We start from the raw sequence: 15,866 nt of genomic DNA, 5'->3' as shown, positions 1-15,866 counted from the left end.
TTATTTATTTTGCGTTCAAAAACGCAGCAGATACAGCGATAGTTCCTGTAATTAAAGAACGCAATGATCGAGTCATTAGCGTTGAAGCGTAAGACATTTCTTGCCTCATTTGCAAGAGTTTATATTGATTTAATTGGTAGTACATTTTTCTGAGAAAGTGCTTTTTACATTCGATATAAAAAGAGATATTTATTTTGTTTATGTCATCTATTATTTTTATGAAAATCATTTCAGCGAAATTGTACTACTATGTCCTACTGTTGTCTTGCCTTTTAACTAAGCTTTAATACAAGGTTGATACATTCATTAGTCTTAAAATTTTATGCTTTGTAGTTAAGAGAAATAAAATTGTAAGAGACTGATTTTAGTATTTTACAGAAATTCATTCAAATTAAACGGTAAATATTGATTAGTTATGATGAGCAGAGAGTTATTAATTTTTCCTTGTATCTTTGTAAGAAAATCATGATCAAAATAATATTCTAATACAATTTCTTTGAATTAATTGTATTTAATTATTCATATATATATACAAATATTATTCTCTATTTATCAAAGTATATTAGTTCCCTTTGTAATATACAAATGTCATACATTTATGTTAATACCTATACATATATATACAATTGCTTAGGATATCTATATTTAATAATCAATTTAGTCCAAACCTTCTTTTTTCTCTTTAATTGCTTCCTGCAATATTTTGTAAAGAATAACATAAGTTCATCATGATAAACTGAGGTATAAGATTTAATAGTTGCACTTTACCTTAAAACGTTCTTCAAATAATGAAAGTTCTGCTATAAGATCTGTAATTGCATGCATAAAAGCTTCGTGTGGTGTATAGTCTGATGTTGTTTGAATCCTGATAACAAATTTGTGTTCTAGTGGATGGGGCACTTTGTATCCAGCAAACAAAACTTGAGGGTCTTTTAGCAGTTGGCTATTAAATAAAATCATACATCTAAGAAAACAGCAGTTCTTATCTTTTTAAGGGTACTTACTTGCGGATCATATTTCCAAGAGTATGATCTTCCTTATTAACTGTGAAAATTGCAGCATTGGGAACCTTTGTGTCTTGTTCCTTGATAATTCTAAATACAATAATTAAAATTATAAATACGTTTAGAAAATTAAGAAATAATAAGTTAATCAATTTTCAGTCCTAACTTTTTCTCTCCTTCGTACAGTAGAAATGATTCAAAGGTCGGAGGTGCATTCATTTTATAACTGAAGTATTATATATAATATTGAGATCAAACCCTTGCAGTTATTTTTTATAAAATTCAATTTTTAATACAATAATAACACTCTACTGACAGATTGCAAACTGTTGCAAACTATTTATTGCCGCGGCAGTGACTACAGATCTTATGTGTAGATGGACTACAACTGTGTTTCAACTATAGCGACATCTATAAAACTTTACGGTTTACGGGAATGGATAGTGATAAAGTTTATAAAAAGGGGGCGAAAACATCGAGCGACAAGTGACATGTAAAATTCCAAAAGTCCATCTAATAGTGACATTGTTTGTGACGATTCGGCTACGAAGCAAGACTTATTCTGACTTCGCCGGAGCCGCAAAATAGTTGTCAAAATGGCGGGCGAAGGTTCTGCAAATGTGAATCCAAATTGTGAGGTCGTTCGGGGACAAACATTCGAAGTTGGCCCACGATATACGAATTTATCGTACATGGGCGAGGGTGCTTACGGGATGGTCGTGTAAGTGTCTTCAAGTCAATTTTCTTCTTGTTACTCCCGAGAACTTTCGACCGTGTATTGACTGGCTGACAGGCCGAAAGATAAACAATCAGAAACACGCTTAATAAGTGAATGATCAATTCTTTGATAAAATATTTATTTTCTAATGAGTATCAAAGATTTTTCTTTCATCTTGGCATCGTGTACATACACCTGCTATTATGTGCTATTCATCGTTATGTATCATTGCCTTTTGGCGCCAGTTTTAAACACGATTGTCACACCCTTTTAAACTCCTCTCTACTTGTGTTAGTGTTATCACTTCCTTGTTCCCGTCGCTTATCTCTCATTTATCGGTCTTATCATTATACCGTTTATTAGATCACGATTATTGTACGAATATCTTATAAGAACGATTAATTTTTGTTCCCAAAATTTACGAATTTTCTCATTGATAATATTATAGTTATGAAATTATTCTATATTGAAAATTTATTATATAAACATATGTTAAATGAAAAAAAAAAACATTAAAAATGTTTTATAATATTAAAAAAAATACTTCAAAAAACATGAATATTATGTATGCATGTTACAGCATTTTATCATTTAAGTTAAGGCAATTAAATCCAACATTAATGATTCATAAAATTAATAAAATAATAATTTGATGCATTTTGGAATTATCTTTTTTTTTTTTAGATCTGCTTATGATAATGTAACGAAGACAAAGGTAGCTATTAAAAAAATTTCACCTTTTGAACATCAGACATATAGCCAGAGAACTTTAAGAGAAATAAAAATTTTGACTAGGTTTAAGCATGAAAATGTGAGTATTTTTGTAATGTGAGTATGTTATTGACTGGCAAAATGTGAGTTATAAAAATACACTACCCCTGCAATCTTTTTTTTTATAGATAATAGATATAAGGGATATATTAAGGGCACCTACTATAGAACAAATGAAAGATGTATATATTGTTCAATGTTTAATGGAAACTGATCTCTATAAACTTCTGAAAACACAGGTTAACATAATAGCTGATATATAATTGAAGCATTTAAAAATTTTAACATAAAATATCTTCTGTTAATTACAGGCTATTAGTAACGATCACATATGCTATTTTCTGTACCAAATATTAAGAGGATTAAAGTACATTCATTCCGCAAATGTATTGCACAGAGACTTGAAACCAAGCAACTTGCTGTTGAATACTACCTGTGACCTTAAAATCTGTGATTTTGGTTTAGCCAGAGTTGCCGATCCAGAGCATAATCATGCTGGTTTTCTTACCGAATATGTAGCAACAAGATGGTATAGAGCTCCAGAAATAATGCTCAATTCAAAGGTAAATGATTAAGTAACGTATTTTAGCTTGGAAATAACATATAATACAATATTATTATTGTTACAGGGTTATACTAAGTCTATAGATATTTGGTCGGTTGGTTGTATTCTTGCAGAAATGCTTTCACGGCGAGCAATATTCCCTGGCAAGCATTACTTAGATCAACTGAACCATATATTGGGAGTACTTGGATCACCATCTACCGAAGATCTTGAGTGCATTATAAATGAAAAAGTACTAATTATACTCTTTTAAATTTCTTAATATATGCTTCTAAGTTTCAGTAATTTTCAAATGTTATTTTAGGCGCGAAATTACCTTCAATCTTTACCGTACAAACCAAAGGTTCCATGGACAAGCCTTTTTCCTAATGCTGATCCACGAGCTTTAGATCTTTTAGACAAGATGTTAACTTTTAATCCTAACAAACGAATCGTTGTAGAAGATGCACTCGCGCATCCTTACTTAGAACAATATTACGATCCAGCTGACGAAGTAGGTATTAATAAATTTTAGTTACTAATGGATAAATGCTAAAGCTAAACTGTTACAGCCTGTCGCGGAAGAGCCATTTAGGTTTGACATGGAGCTAGACAATCTTCCAAAAGAGGTGTTGAAACAGTATATCTTTGAAGAGACCCTACTATTCCAAGAGAATCATCAAGAGAACCCTATGTAGTCTACTGGTATCTGCATTTATTCGTATTCATTTGATACAAATAAAGAATCATTGAAAGTATCCAATTGCATTCCAGCTGGAGTTAGTACGCAAGCCGACCAAAAAGGAGGCGAAGATGTGGCGTCAAAGTAACAGAAGTGTACTTCTTTCACAGTTGTCTACGATCGAAGCAAGAAAAACCAAAACATTCTACGAGGATATTATAATCGAAGAAAATTAGTAGCAGCGACGACCATTGGTGAGAAACGGGAGCGGTAAATGAGGTAAAAAAACACCGCAGTGTCCGTGCATATACTTGTACATTCGCATGTCTTAACCGGAAAAAAAAAACAAAATACAGTGTTTCTTTTTTTTGTTACATTGAATTGCATAATATTAATTTGTACAATAACTTTTATTTATCCCGAATTATATGTAGGTAACGCTAGTTGACGATTTATTGTTAATCACCGTATCATACACATTGTCTGTGATTTAATTGCCGAGCGAGTGACGTGGTCGGTGTAATGTGCGAGATAATTATGAGCCACGTAATAACGGCGACCGATAAGATGAATGCGCGCAGAGAGAGAAAGAGAGAATGCTTGTAACTGAAGTATATAGATATATACGTATATAAATATCAGTGTACTGCGAAACAACAGCCATTAAATTCATCCAAGTATTTGACGATAGTTTCCTTATTGTCATTATGTAATTTTCAGTGTCATCATTTTTTATAGTAGCTGCGGAAATTCATTTTTTTGCCTCCATCGGACTTAGCTTGTAGAAGAAAGAAAGAGAGAGAATGAGATGGGACGACAAGAAGAAGGAGAAAAAATGAGAAGAGAGTGCATGCGAGAAAGAGAGAATGAGATAGGCGCATATTTAATTCAGATAATTAATTGCAACCGATGCAACTTCCACTTCTACTAAGCCATTTAATTGCGCCTTGGTTTACCAGCTACAGGTATTATTACACTGATACTGCCATTCTTGTGCGATAGAACGCATGGTGTCTGTTTGAATGCGGTGTCTGTATTGTTTATTTTATATATATATATGTTTCTGATCTTTTTACATGCTTTAATGTACCACATTTTTCTTTTACATTCAAGAATTTTTCACCTTGTCATTCATAAATAACTTGAACGTTCTTTCATAAAACCAACCATTTGGTTTCATAAAGTCCACTTGTCGGCGGACACGATTTCCGGGATTCAAACAATCACCATGTGAGTTAAATGTACGATACAAAATAATGTTCTTGTTTCGATTCGTATGTTTTTTTCGCTCTAAATATACATGTGTATACTCGAACAGATTCTTTTTTGATATTCAATATATAGCTCTAGTTGATACAGCATCCTTGGAGATATGTGGCCGTGACAAATGGAAAAGCGATTTGATCTGTGTATGTATGCGAACGTATCATCGACGGTAAAAAGCTTAGCCGATTATGATCACGAACGCAGCAGAAGTCGAGTAATCATTAAAGCACAAGTAAGATATAAACGATTCATTTAATAATTGCTTGTTACCCATTTATGAGAAACTTCAATTATTATTCTTTCTTCAACGAGATACTTGTTGAAAGAGAAAAATAGAAGAAGCATATTATTCTTATTTTGGATGCATTGGTGGAATTAAGGAGGGGCCAGGTTGGGCCTGGTCCTTTTCTTTATTTGACACTGTTAACAAAGCTAAGAGACCAGGAGCACCCTGAAAACCTAGTTTCGCCAATGTTTGGACGAGACCAATCGTGTGTACAAACGAAACATTAGGATTTTGTTAATAATAAAAGAAAGTAAGAGCGACACGAGAAAGGAAGAGAGAGTGATAAAAGGAATCAGTATGAAACACTTTGCCTCCCTCGACTAATCAGATCTCAGATTTCATCTTCGATACATCCAATAAAATGATTCTTCATTAATAACCCGTGTCAGTGGTGTATTCGCGATTGAACTCAAGGCGTCGATGCGTTATCAATAATTATACACTTCAAGAACGCTTCGTTGCCTATGATTCAAATATCCTTCTTCAAATATTCGATGAGAACGTTGTATTACCCAGATGAATGTCCTTTTCGATTGCTCAGCGTGTATTATGCCCTACAAACCCTTGAAGGATGTATTGGATTATTGATCTGACCTTGCTGCTGCTTATATCTGGAGTTCAATAAAAAATAACAGTCTATGAGAGGAGTTTAGCATCTCACCAATAATCAGAAGAATTTTTCAATCTATCCAGAATAGAATGTTCATATTTATCAGTCGCTTTAGGTTTAAAGTTTTGAAACATTATTGGTGATTCATAGTTGATAAGTCTATCTAGGAGTTACAGAAAATATTTTTCTATTTTCATTAATTTATTTCTTAGAAAATAAACATAGCTTTTGTTCGTTCTTTCTTAGTGAGGAGAATCTAATTTAATATGCTTCTTTTTTACACTGCTGTCCTTGCAAGCATAATTGAATCGTTGACGTCGTTGAATATTTAGACGATGATTTCATCATTTGAAATTAATAATTAATCCATTACGTATTGCTATCTTAACAGATATACCTTCCTGGGAAATACCTTTTTCTTTTAATGAAAAATCGGAAAGGACAACTAGCGCTTGTTGAAGTATATGTGCCATCTTATTAAATTCTTGATGTGAAATGTTTTGATCCACGCTTAAAATACACTCAAAGATACTGAAAATCCTTCAGGTTCAGGAGCCCGGAGTTAAAAAAATGTGCAGTTTTCAGTATTTCTGATGTGTTCAGAGCGTATCTGTTTTACAAAGGGAATACAGGAAGAAAGCTTAGAGAAGCTTCCAATTTTCTTTAATATTTTTATGCTGTACAGGGTGTTTATCTAAAAAAGAACACACGATGAATGAAACCCTTTCTTCCTCGTACCCTTTCAATTTCGTCTTCATATAACTTGGAACTGAATTTCTCGAGTGCTAAGTGAAACTAATTTCCAGACGGTCTTTTCGTACTTTTTCTGCGTGTACAGTCGCTATGTATCAGAATTTCATGAATATTATATGTGTGTACGTATTTAAGAAGTTAATACCGAGAGCAGTTGCGACAGAGAGACGACCGTCGAATGATAAATTAGCATTGCGAAATGTTTGTCAAATAATTTTCACGAGCTGCCTCGAGAAGAACAAGTAGAAAATTTATTGGGCCTGACGAACGATATCGGTGTTCCAAAATCGACATTTCACCTGAAACACACCACTTCCGTTAATTAGAGATTATAAAAGGTGTTAATAATGAATTACATAGGTGATTCTTTACATTACAAATTGAGACCCTGAAATTGGACATCAAGGTTTACTTTGTAATTACATGAATACTAAATATTGGTCAAGTAGTTATTAAATATTTTATAGTATAGGAAATGCTATTCATAAAGAATGCTACAGTAGTATAGACCTTTGCAACTGTTATTCCAACATACTATGAAGAATTACCTCTGTAAATCATGATCCTAACATTTTGCACAAGTCAGAGAATCTAAAAAGGGACTGGAAGTAAGCTTGTGGATCTCTAAATTCATCCTGCTAGTTCGTCTAGGATCAACAGATTAAAATTACCATTTAAATCTGATTATTTGTAGATGTAAGAACTATAAATATGGTATTGAAGATTAAGTATTAAAATATATCTTACAAAGCGACAATTTGAATTCCATTAATATTGTCTGTTCTCTCTTCTTATTAATCAATGGAAACTATAATTTTACATTGAACCCTATAAAAGATCAATACAAGGCACATTTATGTATCGTTAAGGATCTTCTATACACTTTTATCAAAATTTATCAAAAAGAGAAACAATTGGAACACCATTATCGGCGAAGAAAGAGGCACAGGATTCAAATGGAATGCGAGCAACGATATAATGTAGCGTTTAATATACAACTGATAGAAACTATTATTAATATCATCAGGCCTAATATACTTAAACGTTGCGTGTATTTGTTGTTGTTGCCGATTCATATCTTATATATATCCAAATATTGAAAGAATATTTCGTCTATGGATTTTAAATGTTATACGTCATTTACGATAAAAGAAAAATAACAAAAAAAAAGAACAGGATGAGACGTCAGGTCAACAAAGAGAAAAGAATATTAATTAGAGAAATGCATCAAACACAGTTTTTACGTAGGATAGAAGAATGGAAATCTTGATATCGTGCACGATTGCCTTTTAACAAACGAGATTGATATTTTTGATTACAAAGCGTCCAAAGAACCTGACTTCCTAATCAGTAGATCTTATAAAATGTATAAAAAGACGGAAACTTAGAATACAATTTAGATAGAAGAGTATGTAGATTTGTCGAGGTACGCTTGATTTAAAGCACATAATTAATAATAGTAATAATAGGTATTAACGCTGATATCAAAGATATTTCATCTCGTTTGTTAATGCATTAAATTACCTCGTGCCTCGGCTGCATTCATAGAATTTAACATTATGAGAAATGATCTTTAAAATTTCTTTTTTTCCTGTTTGTTAATTATTCCAGTAGAGAGACATTTCTGTTTGTAAACATTGAACAGTACAAAGATGAGATTAAATTAATATATAGAGAAATCAAAGTAAACTATGAATGCGGCTAAAGAATATTCTGATGATAATCCACTATGTTCTTCAAAGAAGAAATCTATCTTTCTTTTTTTTTTTTTAAATTACTTTAGCCATTTCTCCGAATAATTGTTATTCATGTAAATGATAAATATTATATATATGTATATCTTGCATATATACATACATATATTATACATATGTATGTACTGAAATGGTAATTATCAATTATTGTATTTTAAAATGACTATTCAAAGTATTATTGTGCTAATATAAAAGCGGCTTTATTGGTCAATTATTCGGAATCGAAGTCACAATTATTGTTATCCTTACTTCCTGTTTTTTCTATATAATTCTATTTTTTCTTTCAGATACGTGAAAAAGTTGCATACAGATTTATATTCTGCGTTTTGTACTCGCAGAAAACTATGGATTCATCACCGTTATTAAATTTTTTTTTTAATGTACAATTCTGAGAAATTACAGATTACGAAACATTTCATTATTCGCAAAATACGTAAGGAAAATATATCCTAAATGCTTTGTACGTATAACTATTCGACTCGCATAATTCCATTTTTTATTTACAATCTTATTGAGCATTAAGTATGTGATGTTTTAGTTTTGACTGGTTACAAAAAAAAAGAAAAAAAAATCAAAAGATCATTACCATGGATTCGATGCATAATCAATTAAATATTCGTCTGCAAAATCTTCTATCATACTTCAGCATACAACTTTGTTATAAAATATTTTTTTCTTCAACATGATTTGATTATATTGCAATCACTAAAAATGCACGATTCTCAAGAAAATATCATCGATCGTACAAACGAATATTTAAAAATATACTTTGTTTTTCAGTACCTTATTCATTTGATGAAAGTCTACTTGTATGATCATTTATGTTAGACAATATCTATATACATCTCAGAAAGCACTCATTACCCGTTTATTATAGATAGAAAGATAATATCTAAAATATCGGTATGTAAAAGGTATTAACATTTTAAACGTTAAACAGTCAATGCATATATGAATTGCAAAAATACGAAACTTTTAACTCGTATATATTCAAGCAACTAATTCATTTGATAGCACCAAATTATTTCTGATATACATTTGAAACTAAATTTTGTAATATTCCAAATTTAATTGATTTAATCTAACTAAATACGTCCATCTAGTAAAACAGATCATACAGTATTATTTCAATTTTTTTTTTAAATGAAACCGTAATGGGTTCGGAGTAATGAGTGCATTTTATATATTTTTATACACCAATTAGAAAGTTTTCACCATGCTGTACTCCTGCACGGAATCACCACAACCATATCTCACACTATGATAGTTCGATTAAAAATTATTCCGTTTCACTTCCTTCCTCTGTATATTTGTCATTTTTCACTTCTATCCTTAATGGAGAACGGCCTCTAGTGTGATTGCCGATTCGGGATCGAAGATCACCTTTTAAGGTACTTCTTAGATCTCGTACCTTTGGTTGCCTGTAAAACATTATTTTATCCTGTTTTTATACACAGCTTTTATATAAACAAATATTAATTTGTTACAATTACCTGTCTTTGACAGAGTTATCGATGACTTCGCTTTTTACGTGATTTAGTCTCGCCCATACCGTAGAAGCAACGCGAGGTTTATGCTGGACTACTTTTATCACACTGCCCTTAGGACCTTGTACTTCCTTTGCAGGTTTATCGCTATCGTCGCTATAGTCTTCATTTTCATCATCTTCTTCTTCATGCTCCTCTACGTCTGACGCTTGCCATTCGCCTTCTTCTTTTTCCTGACTTTCATTATCTTCTATAATTTCACCGTCTTCTTCCTATATACAGTCAAAAGATATATCATAATCGACTAGGTTAACACCCTGTGTTCAGGATCAATGTCTTAGATTTCACTAATTGTAATTCAGACTATAGATTTTAACGACGACCATTACCTCTGAATCGTTAACTTTTAATGGATTCGGTTTAGCTGCGTTTGTATTTGTTACAACTACTTGAATCGCATCACGAAACTGAGGCATCCCTTTTCTCGATTTGCCAAGCCTTGAACGTAAATCATTATCCTTGTTTAAAGTGCTTAACATTGTCTGCAAATGAATAATGATAAGTACATAAATCCTGTCAGTTTATATAATTTTAAATAGTGGGAGATTTCACAGACTTGTTTAAGTTGCGCACGACGTTTATGTATTTTTTCTTCTTCGTCGTCTGCATGCATTCGCATTCGCAACACTTTACTTCTTTTACACCAGTCCTCTTCACCCTCGCTAGAACTGCCTTGTCGTTCATCCGTGTGTGTTGAATCTTTTGGAGGTTGCTTTACACCTAATCTTTCTTTTATACTACGCCCCTGTTCCTTGGGTTCGGTTCTTTCAACAAAATCGTTCTCCATAGCGTCACTGAGTCCCCAACTTTCTGACAGTGCTCCCCATGGATTTTTTATGCGTTTGCTATCTTTAACATCTCCCTGGGAGTCATCCCTGAACTTTCTTTTATTCTGCTTAATTTGTTTGTACATTCGCTTACGAGATTCTGTTAAAATTCCTTTGATACCTCCAAAATTAGGGTTTCCATATTTTTTATAATATTCACTCATCTTTTCAGCATTTGGCTGTTTCTTATCTGCTCTAGTAGCGAACCTGAGAAATATTGCTTTAGATTTTGGGTAGTCTATACCCTTCCTCCACAAACCAGGAGGTAACGGACAACTGATATCCTTGATGTTTATGTAGTCTCCTTCTGTATATTTTGGAGCCTCCTCATCGTTCATTTCAACATTATTAGTTACATTATTTTCTTCATCTGGATTACTATCAAATAATTTCGTGTTTTTTTGATCTGGCTTTTCTAAACCCACAATTTTTTTTGACAAGCCTAACATTGCTCTAGCTGCAGACACATTATCTAACCATACTATATTACCTAGAATACATTATATATTAGTAAAGTGTTATTATTTTAGTGTTTAATATACTTTAAACTGCCTTTACATGATACATCATTAATCCATTCAATAGATGCTGGAGCATAGTCCTCAAAATACTTGAATACATCTTTGGTACTCATATCTTCGGTGCCCCTCATGTGTATCACATTCAGTCTAATATTCTTAGTATTTTCATTATCTTCTGCAACACCCATACTGAAAACGAAAATAACAGACAGTAGATTAAAGTGATCAAATTTTGTTCAGCAAAATAATACATGTCTGAATTTTCACCTAGAATACAAATCTTGCTCTTGGTTCGACACATTGTTTTTTATCTTGTCTGTTAATCCAAAACGTTTAGCTCTCTCTTCCATCTTCATTTTTTCTTCTTTACTAAATATGTCTATACCTGTTGTAAAGGCAGCACCACGATTTTCATAGCGGCTGTCTAAATGTACCTGTTATATCAAGCATTGGAAAAATGAGAAGTATAACACAAAACTTAGAAAACTTTGTTATTGATTACACAGAAGTCATTATTCTTTATTTTTAAATACCTCTGGTACTTGTACATCATTCAAATTGAACGGTTTTACATTGGTTTCAGCAGAATCAACAACTTTGCTGTCATCAGTTGCTGGCTCTACCTCCACGTCCATAGGCTCACCTAATTCATCCATTTTTCAAAAATCTTTGCTTTTACTTTCTCACAACGTTACCAAACATACAGAGAAATATATGAAATATTAATTAATGGAATAACTATTTACAATAAAGCCTAAACAACGTGATAGGTTATGGTACACATTCGTTTTTACTATACATATATAAATATTGAGGCACTGACTACAGATATAAAAAGACTAGACATGTCTTTGTTCTCGAGGAAGCATGATTTTAAGGGTTCCAGATATCCCCAGCTGCGGTTAAGTCTGCATGTGCAGCTAATATTAGGATAGATTAAAATAAAGAAGACTAAATTTAACATAAATTCAATAAACAAACAGAACAAGTTCAAGAAATAAGTAAAATAAACGCTGCATACTCCGACAGTCTTGCCTATTTTACCAGTCTGTTTTTTACCACAACTCGTATTGAAAACTGGTAAAACACAATTTTGGCTCCCTTTTATTCTATTGTTTATAAACCAGTTACAACTAGCACAATACCGAAAAATTATTAAAGTAGTTGTATGACAAATTTGTATTTTAAAAAGACCGCCATAAATTAAAATTTTTTAATTCGACCCTATCGCCATCTATACAAAAACGGCTGAAACTACTCAACGACTTATCGACTGGATTCTGGAAGAAAGGAGCATTATCGCCATCTAACGGGAAATCGCTGAAACTACTCAACGACTAGTGCGCATACGCGGAATAACCTATTCCATCTAACATCACTGCTCCAAACACATAATTACGTTCTTCGCCCTTATCCTAGTGGTTTTATCGATTCAACCTCTGAACTCCAAAGAAGCTACTAATGTGACAGAATGATGACAGATACAGAGTAGAAAGGTGTTTAATTAGAGGTTATTGTATAGATTTGTTCTATAATTTCAATTAGATTACATAGGTGTAAATTGTAAAAATGGCAAGCAACGCAATAACTTCATTCCCTGAAGAAATAATCGTGTATATCTTGGAAGATAAACGCCTGAACTTTTGCGACGTGGTTAATTTCAGCTCGACATGCAAACATTTGTATAAAATTGTCAACGACAGTAATAAACTTTGGAAGACAAAATTTTTTCAAAGGTATACTTTTAGCTATTTTAAATAAATTGCTACTCTAACAGATGATACAAACATGTTACCTCACGTTGTAACCTTCGTTCGTAAACACTATAAATTATCTTTCATAATAGTGAACAAAAAAATGTTTTACATATTTACTGAAAAACTTAAACAGTTTGTTCTTTAAATAATAGATGGCCGCTTTTAAAGGAAGCATATCAGACAAATCAGAGATTGGAGAATCAAATGTTGGTTTGGAAAGAGGAGATAAAAGCTAGTCTCAGCACCAGGAGAAAGTTAATTGATCATTTATCTATGATGTCCAGTAAACATTTCAGAAAGCAAGAGTTGTCTGATGTTGAATTTAAAGAATATAATCCTTTGTTTCATCCAGAAGAAGGAGCTCACCCATTAGGTTACTTTTTTCTTGTAGATGAACTTATGAGCTTAATCAGATATCCTGCTATGTAAGTATATTTATCGTATTACAATTTAGAACTTCAAATATGACTTCTGTTGTTACAAAACTTTTTTAGGGCAAGCAATTTAACACACAGATATTATGCTCTCAAAGTTATTCGATATTTGAAACAGAGTCACTTGAAGAACGAGTGGCAAAAATTTGTATCTCTACCAGCAAAAGAGCAAACCTTAGAATGCGGTGCAACTATTGTAGCACAGTGGAGTCAGCCAGAAAGAGATGTATCATACTCATCGGTATCATCAGCCTTAGATAATATTGCACAGCAAACCAAAGAATTACTGAGAGAACAATATCCAAATCATTCTATATTTTCAACTCCAGAAGAGCAGTTTATTCATTGGAAAAATAATATTATAGATGACAATCAGTGGAGCATTACAGAAACAAAACAAGTAACAAATGCATTGTGTGAAGTATTATTTCAGAAATTAGGGTTCTATGGGAATAGTGCAATGTATTATTCCTTAGAAAGTTCATTTATAGATCGTGTAAGTTGATATAAGTTATGATGATAAACTGTTAATGTCATCTTTATTTGTAAACAATAATATGGGTCGTTATAGGTTTTAGAGCACAAATGCGGGATTCCTATTACTTTAGCAATAGTATTTGAAAGCGTTGCTCGAAGACTCGGTATACGGTGTGAGCCTGTTAGTTTTCCATCACATTTTTTGTTAAGATGGAAGGAAACATAGTAAGTTTCCAGTGGCTTAATTCACATTTTTATTTGTTTTATATCTTAAGAAATATTGCAACGTTTTATTACAGTGGTCCAAAATCAAAAGACAAGGAAAACTTTTATATCGACGTCTTCAATGGTGGCGAGTTTCTAACTAAGAAAGATTGTCCAAGAATCGGTGATTCTAAATGTCCAATAGCAAAATATAATGTCCATGAAGCAGCAACTGCTGTGGAGGTTTGTATCTTTGAACTATAAACTGTTACCCGGTACCCTTGTTTAAATTTATCATTTAATTTTGAATAGGTAATAACAAAAATGGCAAGTAACATAGAAACAGCTGCTAGACAACATACTCAGATAAACATCAGAACTGCAAGACTACGTTCAGCTCTCGAGCTTCGATATATGATAGAACCAAGTGATACAGACATAATTTTACAACTAGGTCGTATATACCTCTTACAGGATATGGATTTAACCGAATTAGTGAAAATCGTAGAAAATATGCAAAAAGTATTTTATCAAGTTTATACAATACTTTACAAAAGACAGTATTGGTATAAAAAATTAAAATCTTATTAAAACTTCCTAGGATTCAGAACTGACATCAAGAGGACAGGCAAATGATATTTCCCAAAGGTTTAAAAACATTCAGCAATGTCACAAAAATTTGCAGTTAGAAGTAAGAATGATAACAAATATTTATTTTTATTTGCTAAATTTCTTTAAAATATTTCAGTAATAATTGTATATATGTTTAGGAAGAAGTAAAACCGAAGGAAAGAGTGCCAGGCGTGAAATATGCGATAGGGTTGATAATGAAACATAAGGTACTTGGATATCTGTGTGTAATAACAGGATGGGATGCACGCCTCGTGCCGTCTCCTAAACGGATGAACGTATGGAATGAAATGAACGTAGATGCAGATACATTCTACAACGTATTTGTGGACGATGGATCGTGTCAGTATGTGGCTCAAGGTAATGCTTCATCTATGGTTTCTTATTTTACAAATTAAGAAAAGTGAAGTATTCTAAAATAGTCTAAATTGATGGCTAGAAAATTTGCAACTCGCTTCGAATCCAGAATGGATAAATCATCATGCGATTGGTAGGTATTTTTATAAATTTAATGGTACTCATTACGTACCAAACGAAGAAGAAGCAAGAGAGTATCCAGAAGACGAAAAAGTTCGTAATGAATTGCTTGCTAAACACGAAATGTCGCTTAATACCACTTAATATTTTATTTATTTTTCCAACTAAAATGCAAGTTAATAAGATAAATATTTTTTTCTGTATCATATTCATTGATAGTGCTGAAAATCGTATTTCTATAAAAAAAATAAGAATTTTTTTTAGTAAGCTTCTATGCACTTACTGTAAATAAAAAAAATCAGAAAAATTTTTCTTTTTTAGTACTGAACATAGGTGTAAAATTGTATATGTATATGAAAATTTTAGTAGGCTATACATATATACATAAAAGTTTTGGATTATATAACACGGTTAAGTATGTAAATGCATACACACTATTGCTCATTGATAACATTTATCATTAATGCTACATGATAATTCGAAAAACGTAGAACAACTTTTAACTCTTAAATCAGTTCATATGTGATATAAATGTGTATTGAATACACTGCTATTTGTAATGAGAATGAGAAGTAGTTCATGTTCTTATAACATCGTTTTGTTA

General features: G+C 32.1%; 4 protein-coding genes across 6 annotated transcripts; 2 read left to right on the top strand and 2 right to left on the bottom strand.

Annotated features, from left to right (window-relative positions):
* Positions 1-624: 624 nt before the first annotated feature.
* Rpb11 (DNA-directed RNA polymerase II subunit RPB11) lies at positions 625-1,378 on the bottom strand. The gene is made up of 4 exons (XM_034326857.2): positions 1,171-1,378; positions 1,005-1,094; positions 769-943; positions 625-693 (listed from the first exon to the last, which is right to left on the bottom strand). Exons 1-4 carry the CDS (start codon positions 1,221-1,223, stop codon positions 658-660), a joined length of 354 nt encoding a protein of 117 aa, XP_034182748.1. The 5' UTR covers positions 1,224-1,378; the 3' UTR covers positions 625-657.
* Positions 1,379-1,520: 142 nt separating this feature from the next.
* rl (Mitogen-activated protein kinase rl) lies at positions 1,521-4,794 on the top strand. Of its 2 annotated transcripts, none has more exons than XM_034326855.2 (8): positions 1,521-1,725; positions 2,407-2,533; positions 2,622-2,732; positions 2,805-3,056; positions 3,123-3,290; positions 3,363-3,551; positions 3,610-3,742; positions 3,890-4,794. In XM_034326855.2, exons 1-7 carry the CDS (start codon positions 1,601-1,603, stop codon positions 3,733-3,735), a joined length of 1,098 nt encoding a protein of 365 aa, XP_034182746.1. In that variant the 5' UTR covers positions 1,521-1,600; the 3' UTR covers positions 3,736-3,742; positions 3,890-4,794. The 2 variants fall into 2 exon arrangements, with proteins under 2 accessions (XP_034182746.1, XP_034182745.1); XM_034326854.2 differs by having other exon boundaries at positions 1,522-1,725; positions 3,812-4,794.
* Positions 4,795-5,077: 283 nt separating this feature from the next.
* On the bottom strand, positions 5,078-12,110 carry LOC117605471 (uncharacterized). Its single transcript, XM_034326853.2, has 7 exons — positions 11,817-12,110; positions 11,551-11,717; positions 11,321-11,472; positions 10,492-11,252; positions 10,265-10,417; positions 9,882-10,147; positions 5,078-9,809 (listed from the first exon to the last, which is right to left on the bottom strand). The coding sequence occupies exons 1-7, from the start codon at positions 11,937-11,939 to the stop codon at positions 9,668-9,670; spliced, it is 1,764 nt and encodes a 587-aa protein (XP_034182744.2). The 5' UTR covers positions 11,940-12,110; the 3' UTR covers positions 5,078-9,667.
* A 532-nt stretch (positions 12,111-12,642) lies between these two features.
* On the top strand, positions 12,643-15,766 carry LOC117605173 (F-box only protein 21). Of its 2 annotated transcripts, none has more exons than XM_034326176.2 (9): positions 12,643-12,793; positions 13,193-13,465; positions 13,535-13,970; positions 14,046-14,176; positions 14,251-14,398; positions 14,468-14,677; positions 14,757-14,846; positions 14,926-15,145; positions 15,225-15,766. In XM_034326176.2, exons 2-9 carry the CDS (start codon positions 13,245-13,247, stop codon positions 15,404-15,406), a joined length of 1,638 nt encoding a protein of 545 aa, XP_034182067.1. In that variant the 5' UTR covers positions 12,643-12,793; positions 13,193-13,244; the 3' UTR covers positions 15,407-15,766. The 2 variants fall into 2 exon arrangements, with proteins under 2 accessions (XP_034182067.1, XP_034182066.1); XM_034326175.2 differs by having other exon boundaries at positions 12,645-13,019.
* Positions 15,767-15,866: the final 100 nt, after the last annotated feature.

Source organism: Osmia lignaria, chromosome 3 (assembly GCF_051020975.1).
Source record: "Osmia lignaria lignaria isolate PbOS001 chromosome 3, iyOsmLign1, whole genome shotgun sequence".
Classification (NCBI taxonomy): domain Eukaryota; kingdom Metazoa; phylum Arthropoda; class Insecta; order Hymenoptera; family Megachilidae; genus Osmia; species Osmia lignaria.
This window is presented reverse-complemented; position numbering and strand designations above follow the sequence as displayed.